Source organism: Lepus europaeus, chromosome 19 (genome assembly GCF_033115175.1).
Source record: "Lepus europaeus isolate LE1 chromosome 19, mLepTim1.pri, whole genome shotgun sequence".
NCBI lineage: Eukaryota > Metazoa > Chordata > Mammalia > Lagomorpha > Leporidae > Lepus > Lepus europaeus.
This window is the reverse complement of record NC_084845.1, coordinates 389747-404821: the sequence shown is the minus strand read 5'-3', so window position 1 is coordinate 404821 and position 15075 is coordinate 389747. Positions and strand designations below refer to the sequence as shown.

Below are 15075 nucleotides of genomic sequence, written 5' to 3'. Positions count from 1 at the left end.
TTATCCTAGTCATGCCAGTCTAAAATTTAACTGGGGTCAGTCTACATCTGGACACTGGTCATATAGTACACCTCCCTCCCTCCCCATTGGCCCAAGACATACCTCTGCTGGTCTAAGAAGTCAGCCCCTGATTACCAGGCTCACCTCAGTGCTCTGTGCCCCACTGAAATCTATGCAGACTCTCATCTCCCAAGACAGCTGGACTGAGCCCCCCAAGACTCAGGGCTCCCCAAATGTCTGAGGCTTCTTGTGTCCCGCAGCGGGTGCAGCCCCAGGCAAGCTGTGAGGTATCATTAGTGACTGAACAAATCTAGGTTGGGGTCTAGGGGCTCCTCAGGGTGCAGGCTCTTCACACCTGTCCTTACTCCCCTCACAGTAGGCACAGAGTTCACAGCAGAGCATTATCCTAAATCAGGAGCTGAATATGTGAGTTAAGGTGGGAGGAGGAGAGAGGAAAGAGGTTGCCAGCCAAGAAGGTTACTCCTTGTCCCCCAAACAACCCTGTGGACAGATTGGTTATCAGTGAGGCACTAAGTCAGGGAAAAGTGCCTGAAATCTCTCTGCTTACACTCAGGAAACATTAACTTGCAGCTAATTTCTTCTCTGCCTAAATTCTTAATGTTGTAAATTGAGGAATTACATCAAGTTAACATGGCCTGGGACAAGCCAAATACCTATCCTTTGGAACACCCATCCTTCAGGAAAATGTGGAAGCCCCATCTCACCTGGACACGGGCCGCTGGGAGCCTGGCAGCCCTCTGCTCTCCCTCAGGGCTCCCTTCCACGTGCCAGGCAGGGTCCTGAGGACACAGAGCTGGGGGAAGAAACAGAAATTACGGAGGCAGCTCTCCCAGTCAGATGTTCACCCATATAAGCCCTTCCTCCTGGGGAGCTGGGAGGATCTGCCCCGCCCCTACCCCTCAGGCAAGAAGATCCACTTCTTTCCACAGATGAAGAAAATGGGGCTCACAGAAGGTAAGAAATGGGCCTGAAGAGATGCATACCTCACTGTCCCCTATACTATAAGGCACCATCTCCAAGAGGCACTATCTATTCCACAGCCTTCCAGGCCAGGTTAATTCTCATGCATCCTGTCCTGGAGACGTCACCACTATTTTATCCCCCTGTGTGTTATGATCCCTCCTTGTTTCTACTCTGCACAGAAACGGATCTGGGCCACAAATCCTCTGCCCTAAAGCCCAACCCAGTCCCCAGCTCTTAACCCCACCACCACTGGCAGATGACTGCAACATGGCAGCCAAGTGGGTGACGAGGACATATGCTCTTGACTCACCCCAGGAGGGCCACGGGTCAACAGCTGCCATCCCCCAAGTCTGGTCTGTAAAGGCACCTGCACAGAAGGATCAGGTTACAACTGTCACTAAATGTAGACTAAAGATAACAAAATGCAAAAGCGGATTATCTGACATACGCGCATGACAAAGTTCTATGAATGAGCCCAAGGGCATGTGAAAAAGTTCAACATGAACTTCGGGAAATGCACTGGTGGTCACTGTCAGAAAATGTATTGATGTGATGTAGCCACAGGACAACTAAAAATACAGCTCTTTAAATGGTTTAAGAGATAACTGAAAAAAGTAACATCTCATTTTTAAAAATCTTGATATTCCCTTGAAGTCTTTAATGAATAAAAAGACTGATATAACACTGCTATTTAACATTGTTTTTAAATTATAGATCAATGCTATATAAGTGAAAACAATAATAGAGTTTAAAAATACAGCCACAGGGGCCGGCGCTGTGGTACAGTATGTTAATTTTCCACCTGCAGTGCTGGCATCCCATATGGGCACCAGTTCTAGTCCCGGTTGCTCCTCTTCCAATCCAGCTTTCTGCTATGGCCTGGGAGAGCAGTAGAAGATGCCCCAAGTGCTTGGGTCCCTGCATCCATGTGGGAGACCCAGAAGAAGCTCCTGGCTCCTGGCTTCAGATCAGCGCAGTTCTGGCCATTGTGGCCATTCGGGGAGTGAACCAGAGGCAGGAAGACCTTTGTCACTGTCTCATCCTCTCACTGTCTGTAACTCTATTTCTCAAAATAAAATCTTTTTTAAAAAATACAGTAACAGAAAATAGTATTTTGATTTGTATGTATTTTTTTTTAAAAAACACACAAACCACAGAAAAATCTCTGGAGCCAATGACACTTCTCAGGAGCCAACTGTATTTTATACAGAAGTAATACTATTGTTTATGCTGACAGTTTTCCCATCTCCAAACAGTGCCAACAGTTTTGCCCTGTCTCCAAACAGTTCTAACTCTGTACCACTTCCTGCTCCCAAAACCCTCAGTCCTTCTCCAGCTACAGCAGGTGACAACTGGAGAGGTCCGGAAGAAACGGAACCTAGACTCACCCCAGGAAGTCCACGGGTTGATGGCTGCCATCCTGGAAGATTGCTCTCTACCAACTGCCAGACCAGGAGCACAACTCCCAACCTAGAAACAAAACCAGTTTTCTCACATAAGAGCCAGTGACAACAAAGAGGGCTCCCAGGGAGCATTAAAAAATAATAGTATTAATATACAGGTCAAAAACATGGCAGAATTCCCACAAAGAAATGAAAGATAATTTGAATAAGCTGACAAAAAGTGTGATCTTAGATTAGAGATTAAAAACTGGTGAACTTTCCCAGGGGAGAGCCAGACAACTTTGATGGACCTTTTCAACTGATTTGACAAAACTGTAAAATCTACCTGCAATCCTCACTGTGCAGTCAGTGCCTGCACAGAGCTGGGGGAAAGGGGAAGTGGACAGCGACTTAATGGGTGCTGGGGTTTCTTCTGGAGGTGATGGAAACGCTCTGGAATTAGAAAGGCACAATTTTCTGACCATACACAGCCACTGAACTGCCTACTCTAAAATGAAGTCGTGAACATTATGGACTTTTATCTGCCTCCCCGCCCCCAACCCACCTGCAAGACCTACCAAGCTCAGCCCGTATGTGGTTGTGCAGTCACACGCAGGTCTGGCGCCCAGGCTCCCAACTCCACGTCTGTTAAGTCTCCAGACCCGTCTGTTAAGTCTCCAGACCCGTCTGACGGACGCCTGGGGCTATGGGTCAAGCACCAGCATGCGCACTAGCGCCAAGATCACCAGGACCGACCTACGCCAAAACCGCTGTGTGCGGTTTGACATCTCCCGGTCACTGCATAGTAAAAGAACCTGAGGCTGTTCCCAACCCACTTCCGACGCTTTACGCAAACAGGCCCGGTCGAGAGACGCCTGCTGGGGAACGAAGCGGGGTTACCAGTCCCCACAACGGCCTGGTCACCGGCTCCGGGAGCGCGCCCAGCGAGCCGCCGGCCTTACCTAGCTGGCAGCCACCGCCCCCCGCCCCTCCGCAGGCGACTCTGCAGGCTCGGCGTCTCTTCCTTCGGCTTTGGTCCAGAGCCGAAGTCCGGCCTGGCCATGCACTTAGCAACTCTGTGCGCGGCCGTGGGGACAAAGGGCCAGGACCGGAGCGCAGGGACCTCTGGGGCCCGCCTGGCCGGGCCGGACGAGGCAGGGAGCCTTGAGCTGGGAGAAGGCAGGGTCGAGGGCCGAGGGCGACAGCGCGGAGACCGCAAGCCCAGGACCTGTCCTGGCGCCGCGCCGGCCCCAATCGCAGACGCCTCCGGCCCCAACCCGCTCGCCGAGCCTCTGGTCTCTCCGCGGGGGTGGGTGTAATGGCAGCAGTCCCACAGCCCGGGCGAAGGCCTCACCTCAGCCACGGACAATGGCGGTCGCTCGCCCGGCGTCCACCAGGACGCGCCGCGGGGCCTGCTGGGAGTTGTAGTTCAGGGCGACAAACGTCCGGCCTTGCCGGAAGCGCCGCCATGCTGGGTGCCGACTTGCTCCTCCCCAAGTCCCGTCTCCCCAAGTCCCGACTCCGCTCCGCCGGGAAGCGCCTAGGGGCGCTCGTGTCGCGGCCCCTAGCGAGGTCAGGGTTTCCACTGTGGACCCCACACCGTCCCGACACGGAGCCCTTGCGAACTTTGGTGGGGCGGGAGTAAGTCGCGACCCTTGCACCTGTCCGCGAAATGGCTGTTGCTAGGAACCGCATTTCGCGGTGGGCTCTGAGGGCTGTCGATATTTACAAGATTTGCGAATGTGGGTGTTGTTAGGCCTTTTAGTTTTAAGATGAGGAACTTAATTCAGAGCGTCCCCTCGCCTGCGAAGCCCCACTGCTGAGAACCTTAGGGATTGTTCGCAAGTTTTTCTCCAGATGATGGAGCTTGTGTGATTTTTTTTTTTTTTTTTCAACGTCATCCTAATAGGAGAGGCCACTGTCCTTGCCGTGGCTGTATCAGTAGTAAGTGTTCCTGGACTGGCCTTTGGAAATAACTGTGGACTGTGAAGGCTTGCATGTTTAGTGACCAAAACAATCTTACTACTACTGGACTGTCCAATATAGCCGAAGAATTGGTTCAAGTTTGCTACCAAACCTCCTTTGTAATCAAAAATAATTGATATTTGGCTGTATGTTTCATCTCTCACCTAATGTCAGGCTGGAATGGTACTCAAAGACGGGTAAGACACTCAGCATCCTGTACCAACCTAAGACAGGGCTCTAGGCCAAGCTGCCAGAGTTACCAATGACGGGTAAGGACAGGAATGACTGAGGGCAACCTAAGACAGAGGCCATTCTCAATTAAATAAAAAGGGGGTTGCGGCAGGTGTGGGAACAGCACCGCCGCTCTTGCAAAAAAAAAAAAAAAAAAAATCAACGCCAGAAATAGCAGGCCCTCAATAGGGCAATAGAAAACGATATACTGGACCTAGAGCAGACCATCGGTAAGCTAGAACAGTCTTTAACATCACTTTCAAAAGTAGTGTTGCAGAACAGAAGGAGGATGGACTTTTTTTTTTTTTTTTTTAAAGGGTTTATTTGCTGCCCTAAAAAAAGTGCTACTTCTACACTGATCATTCAGGGGTCATCAGGGACTCTATGGCTAAACTAAGAAAAGCCCCGTAAAATTTTAAGATTAAAATCAGTACAAAAACAAGAGGAGGGAATGAAAGGGCTAACTGAGGGACAAAATGGAGGAACTGAGGCTAACCGCATTTTCTTGCTTCTGTATGAGTTGGCTAAGCTTGCAATGCATGCGATATCTTTAGAATAAGGAAGGACGGAAACTCCCCAACCCCTTATCCTGTTATGACATACCAAGGTTTTACTGCCGTACCCGCCCTGCTTGCTTAAGCTGATAAGAAGAAACTGCCCGCACTACCCCCGGGCGGTCCTGCAGGACCCCAACATCTAGGTCTTCTCCCCGATGTACAGCAAGCCAATCACATCAGTGTGACCTGGGAAAGTAGGCATTGCGGGTCAGGCATTTAGCCCAACTAAGACAACTGGATTCCATATGTGAGCACTTGAGTTTGATACCCAGCTCCAGTTCCTGAGTTAGCTTTTTGCTAATGCAGACCCTGGGAGGCAACAATGATGGCTCAAGTGATTGGGTTCCTACCACCCAGATGGGAGACCTGGATTGAATTCTGGGGTTTTCTCTTCTACTCTGGCCCTGCCAGGCCACTGCAGGCACTTAGGAAATCACTAAGCACACGGGCGGGTGGGCTCACTCTGTGTCTGTGTCTCCTATCATGTCTATTTGCAAAAGAGTCAGGGGTTCTAGCCAGTCATTGCTTAATACCCAGCCTTCCCAAAGGGTTAAGAGTAAGGAACCTTACAGATTGAAGCTGGGGTTGAGCAGTGTATGATCCACCTGTGTGCAGGTCTGGGGTCGGTTCACAGCACTCCCAGCCTGTCTCGGATGCATTGGCAACAGTATGGCCAGTGTGCTCTGAGAATGCTATGATGGCAAAGTGGGTGCCCATCTGCCTGAGTTTTATGGGCAGATAGCTATTCCTTTGTTTAATCGGGGCCTGGGGTTCCTGTGAAACATCTCAGAATGGAGTTAGGTTAGTTATACAGCAGATAATCGAATTCTGAGTCTTGTGATCTGGGGTCCTGTGGGATCAGCCTGATCTGTGCACCACTCTCTCCGTCTAGTGAATTAATCTTCAGTAAGGGATGGACTTACAGTCATCAAACTGAAAACAAAGGAGCTGCAAGCTAAGGCAGAGAGACTATGGCCTGTGAGGCCTGCACCAAAGGCACTCAGTTTCACTCTCAGAGTCCCCTTTCTACCTTTTTTGGAGCTGAACTCCCCCCAGAATTTCATGTCCCCCCCTAGGGTTTGCACTGATCTGGGCTGGGTGTCTTCCCATGCAGGCTGCCTCAGTGAGTGATCCACTTTTGATGTGCCACCCAGCAAGCTTCTTTGAGCATATATTGAGTGCCCACCATGTGAGCCAGCTGTGGAAGCACTCAAGGCAAGTCAGACCTGTCTGTGGCTACTGAAGATCCACAGTATACAAAGGATGACAGACAAGGGAAGACTGGAATAAAAGTGGCTCAGGAGTGGGGCTGTGGTGTGTGCATGGCTTTCAGAGAAACAAAGAATCAGCTCTATTAGGAAGAGGAGAGAAGGCCCCAGAAAATGCACTGCCTGACAGAATGCACTTGGCTGAGTATCTGTCAGATGGAAGAGATTCTCAGGTAGAGGAAAGTGTGTGCAGAGGCTTGGTAGCATGGTGGGAGACAGGTAAGTCACTTAAATCTGAGGAGTGGAGACTGTCAGAGATCGGCAAGACGGGGAGGAGAAATATGGTGTGAGGAGAATTGCAAGTTTTTATGTTTATGTTAGTAAGTTGTTGGGAACCACTGAAAGATTTTAGGCATGGAAGTGATGAGGCTGTATGTGAATTTTAATGAATTAGTGAGTCAGCCAGTGTACAGAAGGGACTGTAGGACGTGAGACTGAAGACAGGATAGCCATTTAGGATGCTGAACTGAGTGAATAGCTGATTAAGAGAGGCCTCTCTCTTGTGCTGCCCTTCAAATAAAATCTTTTTTTTTAAAAAGTATATAAAAGAAAAAAGGGGGAAAGGGAGCCATGTATACACACAATTTGGATGCACTTCACAAACACAATGATAAATGCTATATGATCCCATTTATATGAAGTTCAAGGACAGTATGTCCAGGTGGATGTTTACAAAGGTCATGTACAAGGATTGAGGATTAATATTGTACTAGAGTGAACAATTTATTCAGGGTCAGGAAAATTAAGTTGTGGGTTTGGAGGGTTTCTATCAGGTAACTTTTTTTGTGTCTTATTTTGTTTTTGTTTTTTTTTTCTCTTTGTTTAAATGTATAATTTCTCTTTTTTTAACTTTTATTTAATGAATATAAATTTCCAGTGTACAGCTTATGGATTACAATGGCTTCCCCCCCCCCCATAACTTCCCTCCCACCCGCAACCCTCCCCTCTCCCGCTCCCTCTCCCCTTCCATTCGCATCAAGATTCATTTTCAATTCTCTTTATATACAGAAGATCAATTTAGTATAAAGATTTCAACAGTTTGCACCCACATAGAAACACAAAGTGAAACATACTGTTTGAGTACTAGTTATAGCATTAAATCACAATGTACAGCACATTAAGGACAGAGATCCCACATGAGGAGCAAGTGCACAGTGGCTCCTGTTGTTGACCCAACAAATTGACACTCTAGTTTATGGCGCCAGTAACCATCCTAGGCTGTCGTCATGAGTTGCCAAGGCTATGGAAGCCTTCCAAGTTTGCCGACTCTGATAGTATTTAGACAAGGTCATAAAAGACAGAGTGAGGATCGTAACCAATGATCGTAAGAGTGGCATTTACCAGCTTTGAACAATTATACAGCATTAAGTGGGGAAGAGGACCATCAGTACACACATGTTGGAAGTAGAGCCATTGGTGGTAGAGTAGAGGTTATGATTACAAAGGAATGAGGCCCAAGTGCACTAGACAGGGCCTAGAACAAAGGACAGAGTCATTATTAGAGGAGCTAAGAAAGGTGCTGTCTAAGCTACAATTAAGTTTTCTGATTGAGAGGCAAATAGAACCTGATAGAAGGGGCTTGATAATAATCTGGTGGGCTTTAGGCCTTGTAAATTCAGAGGCCCAGACCTATCTATCTCTTCACATGGGGTATATCCTAAGGGAGGTGTGAACCTCCTAGGGGAAGGCACTCTGTTGACTTTCATTACTTGGCTGGCCTGGGAGGAGAGCTGGCCAGGTAAAGGCAGGTGGCATCTCTAACAAGAAATTTACAGTTCTGCCTGCAATGTTGCTGACCCTACTTGACCATCCCCTCAGCTGCAGTGGTCACTTTGGAAGTTGGGCTGAGTGAAGGGCTTTTCAGCTTAGAGCCAATAAGATCTGTGGCTCTGCCCTGGGCATCCTTCGACTCCAGGGCAGGTCCATTTCCAGTGATCCAACTCTTGGCAGAGCTGCCAGGGCTCTTCACAAGCTGACTTCTGCTGAAGCCCAGGCTTACCACATTGAAAGCCACTGCAGTGGACTGGCCTGTTGGGTCTCCTTGAGGGCAGATCACTGTACAGATCAGCCATTAATAGGCCTGCCACCCATTGCTTCTGATGCCAAGCTTTCTTTTCCTCCTGGTTTGTGTTAAAGCAGACCAGAGGATGCAAGTCAAGGGAGTGCCCAAGTCCCATCTCTAATCTTCGGTGGCCTGAACGACAAGTCTATAGTCACAGGCATGTTCTGTAGTAGTTTTTCTAAGGTAGACAATGCCCATGAGGAAAATTATATTCTCACTTTAAAACTTTCTTTCCCTTCAGTCTGAAAGGGAGGTTTTTTCTACTTACTGTATACTTCGCTGATGGCGAAGTGAATCTAGCTATGAGATTATTATTTGAGTTCTTATTTTGGCTATGCTATTGCAGAAAAATGTTAGCCATCTCTTTTATAAGGTCTAAAGATTAAATTGTGCATCCTACAGATTCCTTCATAATAGAATTAGTTTCCTACCTTGAAGAGAATAGAGAAATGAAAGAACAAGTTGGGCTTAGAATAGAGAAATGAGGGAGCAAGTCCTAGATCGCTTGCTGACAATAGCAATATCACATGAATACTTAGCAAACCGTTTCAACCATTAGATAACAACTTAAGAAAACATTTACCAGAAGGTCCAATGCCTCCTATAAATTTTAAGAATCATGTATTTGGAAACACCTCTTAAATATCTAACATGGTGTAGTTTGTTTAGCCAGTAAACTTAAGCACAACCATCTAAAATGTTTTTAGTTTCTTTCTACCAACACGTTTAAAACATATGATACACAGATTCAGGTCACACAAATTAAAATGTATCTTTGATTGATTTTAGCAGCTTAAATTTATGGACAATCTTATCTATAAGCCATTTAAAATAAAACTCTTAATAAAATTTCCCCATGTGGACATACAATATGTACACACATATAATATAGCATAATAGACCAATATAGCAATTTTAATAATAGCTTTTAAAATCTTTAACTCTTTTTGTAGATTGCCTATTGATTTGAATTGCTTTTTCTTTTTAGTAACCTCAGTTAACCATACTTTCTCTCAGTTGGTACTGTTAATACATTATTGGTTTCATCTGTTTACAGAGCCATCCCAAAGTACTGAATACAATAAAAGTGGCTGGAAAAAGTCCATAGGAACCTATAGGAGGACAGCTAAACACAGAACCAACAACGCTTTAGTTTTATGAGCAGCAAATCATATATAACTATGGATGACAAAAGACTGTAAGTCGCCATGTTTAAAATTATAAACTCATCAACCAACAAGAGGCACTTGCTTACTTCACAGTATTTTTGAAAGCACCTGTAGGATTTTACAAGTATTTAACCCTTTAAGCCTCTGGGGCTTTCTCATTAAGATAACTATCATGTCTAGTAACACAAGATCATTAGACTTTTTAATTCTCAAACATTTGTATTAATAGCATTTTCCATTATAGAAACTTAAAGTCTGGTACCTCATCACATCTTGACAGTACTTCTAATATACTCCAAATAGACTGATTAGTTGGTGTCTCTATAAGATGAGAGACATAGGTCCTTCGATTTTTTCAGTTGGGCCCAAACTGGAAAAACCAAAGTCCAGGATTTACTGGAAATTTTAGAGACCAGATTGTTTGAAACTTTGATTTTTTGAATGCCTGTCAAGAATGCCAAGAAGGCTCAAAATCCAAAATATCTGGTTGAAATAAGATTTCTTAAAATCATGACATAACATAGACCAAATTTGATCATTGTTACAAGGTGATTATTCAAATTTTTGAAAAAAGCACATATTTAAATAACCCATAGCTCTTAATAAAAATTCAGCTGTTTTTGAACAATTAGAATTTAACAGACATCAAGAGAACATAATAGATTACTTTAACACATTGCTTTAACAGAGCATCAGAGTTTAATTCTGTGTCAAAGAGAAATTGAGCTTCCTGTGATCTTGTGCTGTGAGGTTTCCTTCCTTTACCTTCTTTCATATTGGTGACCATGTTTCTGTGTTTCTGTGTGTAAGACATCTTTAAGCATCTTTTGCAGGGCAGGATGAGTGGCAACAAATTCTTTCAGTTTCTGTTTGCTATGAAAAGTCTTAATTTCACCTTCATTCACAAATGAGAGCTTTGCAGGATATAGTATTCTGGGCTGGCAGTTTTTCTCTCTTAGTACCTGGGCTATGTCTCGCCATTCCCTTCTAGCTTGTAGGGTTTCTGATGAGAAGTCTGCTGTGAGTCTAATTGGAGATCCTCTAAGAGTGATCTGACGTTTCTCTCTTGCACCTTTTAGGATCTTTTCTTTATGTTTCACTGTGGTGAGTTTGATTACAACATGTCGTGGTGAGGATCTCTTTTGGTCATGTTTATTAGGGGTTCTATAAGCTTCCTGTACTAAGATGCCTCTGTCCTTCTCCAAACCTGGGAAATTTTCTGCTAGTATCTCACTGAAAATGCCTTCTAATCCTTTCTCCCTCTCCATGCCTTCAGGAACTCCTAGAACCCGAATGTTGGGTTTTTTAATAGTATCCTGTAGATTCCCGACAATATTTTTTAGATTTCTAATTTCTTCTTCTTTTCTTTGGTTTGCCTGTTTCCTTTCCTGTTCTCTGTCTTCTAAGTCTGATATTCTCTCTTCTGCTTTGCCCATTCTGTTTTTAAGGCTCTCTAATGTGTTTGTCATTTGATCTATTGAACTCTTCATTTCATTATGATTTCTAGTCACTATCAGAGTTTCTTGTTCCACTAGTTGTTTCATTTCATTTTGATTCCTCCTTAATATTTCACTTTCACGAGAGAGATTTTCTATCTTGTCCAGTGAGGATTTCTGTAGTTCAAGAATTTGTTTTTGAGAACTTCTTAATGTTCTTATCAATTTTTTGAGATCCGCTTCTTGCATTTCTTCGATCTCATCATCTTCATAATCTTGAATTGGGGTGTCTTTTTCATTTGGGGGCGTCATAGTGTCTTCCTTGTTCTTGTTAGCTTGGTTTTTGCGTTTGTTGTTTGGCATGTTGGAGATATTTGGTTTCTTCACTGTGGTGTTTTTTCTTGTTACACTATGGCTCTATATTAAGTGGACTGTCTGCTTTCAGTGGAGCCTTAGAGGCTTGAGATGAGTGTGGACTGAGAGCTGTGTTTGGTTCCTCAGGGTTGAGGGTGTGTCAAGGATGACACTCCCAGGTTAGGTGTGGTAAACCTCTCTTTCTTTTTTTGATTTAAAAGGGAAGTAATTCCGCACAGCTGAACGTAATTGGAGGTAGTTAGCAGGCAAATGATATACCCACAGGAGCCAGAGATCGGAAGCTCTTTCCCAAGGACCACACAGGGAATCTCTGCTGCCCTCAGTGTGGGCTCCAATTCTCCTGCAGTCTCCCACTGGGTTGCCAAGTTAGATGCTAATCTCCTGTTATTTCACCCCTCCCCACAGAGTCAGGTTTTTCTGCTAGGCTCAGGGCTGGTGCAGACCTGAGGTCGCCCTGCTTATGACGTATGTCCAAAATGGCGCCTGCTCTGTCTTGCTCGCCTTTGAGAGGTGAGCGGAGAGAGAGAAACTTGTGTCCGTATCAGTCACTTTTTTAATTTTTTTTCTCTCTCTTCTAGTTAGCCTGGTGAACTTTTCCCCACGGAGTTTCAAGCCTCGTTCCCTCTAGCCTCCTCTTTCCGCTTGCCTGCTGGTATCTCGGGCTATGGAGGTTCGGCTCACCTCGCGTCCCAGCGCTGGTGTGTTGAGTCTGCTGCTGGTGTCCCGAACTTGGGCTCCCACGCTCTCCACGCAGGTCCACTGTGAATCACTAGTTCCGGAAGGGTTTCCTCTGCTGTTTCATCCCCTACTCTTCCTTGACCCTGCAGTATCTCCACTTATATTAAACTTTCTCTCCCCCCGGACTAAGTGTGCTCCCTGCCTATTCCGCCATCTTGCCGCCTCCCTTGTGTCTTATTTTGAATTCACAGCTGAATCTTGGTTTTGTCTTATGTTTCTGTTTTGAAATCTACAGATGGGAGCATTTTTACTTCTGACAAATAAGGGACACCACAACCCAGGCTTGCGTCTCTGGCTTGGTCAGCCAGTCCTTACCTCTAGATTCCCAGATGGAGGATTGGCCTTTCTGGCACAGCTGCTGAGGCCCACACAGCTGGCCTGTGAGAAGCAAGTGTGCTTCCTGGTAGACACTTTTAATCTGTGTCTCTAAAATACAAACACACCGATTTCTGTGCATTGGGTTAATCTCCCACTGTAATCATGCTGGGCATACATCTTTGGCTACACACAGATGAACGACCTGTGTTTTATTTTTCTATCCAGTGATGAATAATAGTGAAAATTTTGGGTTCTGCCATCTTAGTATTATTCCTTGATGGAAATAATTTTGTTTTTAATTCATATGATACTCATTCATTGTAAGATCAAAATCGCCTAGGAAAAGGCAAAGAGCAAATATGTCTTAATATCTTGGCACCATAGATAACCAATGTTACCTTAAGGGTGACATTCTTCCACAATTCCCCTAGGAGAATTTTATAATTTTATAAAAGTTGGGACCATCCTTGTTGTTATGAACCTGATTTTCTCTCAGCAATATATTTAATTTCTGCATCATAATTATTTAAACATTCTCCTACTGATGAGCATTTAGTATATTGGTATTATAAACCATACTATAAAAAGGTCTTGTGACCACGTTTTTTCATATCTGGTCAGTTATTTCCATGAAAGAATTGTCAAAGTGAAATTTCTGATTCAGCTCTTGAGTAGCCATTGCCTCTGAGCATTTCCAATCTAACTTTCCTACAAATAGGGTGTACCTATGTGGTTGCTTGTGGGTGTTGACCAAAAGGGTCCATTTCCCCACTATTTATGCCTGTGTCCAACACTGTCTTTAAATCTCTGCTAGTTTGGGCTGGCACTGTGGCATAGTGGGTAAAGTCACCACCTGCAGTGCCAGCATCCCATATGGGTGCCGGTTCGAGTCCCGACTGCTCTATTTCCAATTCCGCTCTCTGCTATGGGAAAGCAGTGGAAGACAGCCCAAGTCCTTGGGCCCCTGAACCCATGTGAAGTTCCCGGCTCCTGGCTTCAGATTAGCACAGCTCAGGCCGTTGCAGCCATCCAGGGAGTGAACTAGTGGACAAAAGACCTCTCTCTCTTTTTCTCTCTGCCCCTGCCTCCCTGCTTTTCAAATACATCTTTAAAAAAAATCTCTGCCAGTTAACCTCTTTAGACTGCATTTTCTGCATCTGTAAAATGGAGATCATAGTACTTGCTTTACTCGGATCCTTGTGCTAAATGAAGTTATGTAGATTAAGTGCTTGGGATATTGCTTACCTCATAATAGCTACCCAAATATATATTAAAATTTTTATTTACATTTCTGATTTTTAGTTCATTTACTTTTTGATGTATTTGTTGTCCGTTTGCTCCTTTTCTGAACTGCTTGTTCATACATAAGGATTAGTGAGCAACCCTGCCTTGGTCTTTCCTAAGTGGGATGGCAATAGCTGTCCATCAGAGATTGGCAAATCTTTCCTGCTGAAAGAATGACGGTGCATAGTTGGCTTTTCAAACACTGCATATCTCTTTTAATTAATTATATTTGAAAAGCAGAGAGAGAGAGAGAGAGAAAGAGAGAGAGAGAGAAATCTATCAGCTGGTTCATTCCCCCAAATGCCCACAATAGCTGGGACTAGGCCAGCTAAAAGCCAAGAGTCAGGAATTCAATCCAGGCCTCCCACGCAAGTGGCAAGGACCCAACTACTTGAGCCATCACCTGCTGCCTCTCAGGGTGTGCATTAGCAGGGTCTCAAACCCAGGCATCCATGTAGCATCTTAACAACTGTGCCAAATGCCAGCCTTGCAATCTCTTGACAATTACTCAGCTCTTCCTAATAGTGTGAAAGTGGCTATAGACAACATGAAAGTTTGTGTGCGTGTGTGTGTATGTGTCCTGATCAAACTTTATTTACATGAACAAGTCAGCCAGATTTGGCTTGTGGGCCGTAGTGTGCAACCTGAACTCTAGCATCACCATTAAGCCTGAAACCATCATAATATAAAAAGTGTTTTCCTGACTTACTAGGGCTTTTTCTTCCTGAAGTAATATAATTTATCAGCTTCCTTCTCATTAATTATTGACATGACTTTTTTTCAATTGCCTGATTAAAATGGAGCATTGTAATTATAATGTCATGATCCTGGAGTGAATGTTTCCAGTCCAGGTATACTAGCTGAACTGTATTTACTGGCAGTATCTGACTTGCAATTTTTGCATCATTTTTCCTGAAAGATATTGGCCTTTAACTTCTTTTTTTGGGCTCTGACACAATGGTGTCAAAAAAATGTAAATGTCGGCTCATTAGGCTAATCCTCCGCCTGCGGCGCCGGCCGCAGCGGCCATTGGGGGGTGAACCAATGGAAAAGGAAGACCTTTCTCTCTGTTTCTCTCACTGTCCACTCTGCCTGTCACAAAAAAAAAAAAAGTAAATGTCCAGGCTTTTACATGTTCCGGAACAGCTATGTATCCAAGAGTTTTCTATGTCCTGAATGGTGAAAAAAAAAAATCACTGGTAAAATATCTTGGGCTTAGAATATTTTTGTGATGTAATTATTTGAGAAAATTTTCAATGTAATCTAAAACTTTTAGTTAATTTAGGTTTTCTCTTTTTCATTCAAT

The 15075-nt window shown here is 44.7% G+C and overlaps 1 protein-coding gene across 9 annotated transcripts in view; it reads right to left on the bottom strand.

Moving 5' to 3' along the window:
• The window catches only part of ZNF606 (zinc finger protein 606), a 31752-nt gene extending 27992 nt beyond the window's left edge, over positions 1-3760 (bottom strand). For 4 of the 9 annotated variants that reach the window (XM_062177440.1, XM_062177443.1, XM_062177442.1 and 1 more), the window contains exons 1-4: positions 2713-2914; positions 2373-2454; positions 1295-1351; positions 726-814 (exon numbers count right to left, since the gene is read on the bottom strand). In XM_062177440.1, coding sequence (XP_062033424.1) covers positions 726-814; positions 1295-1351; positions 2373-2403 — 177 coding nt within the window. In that variant the 5' untranslated portion in view covers positions 2404-2454; positions 2713-2914. The other 5 variants (XM_062177435.1, XM_062177437.1, XM_062177439.1 and 2 more) reach the window with 5 other exon arrangements.
• Between the last annotated feature and the right edge of the window lie 11315 nt (positions 3761-15075).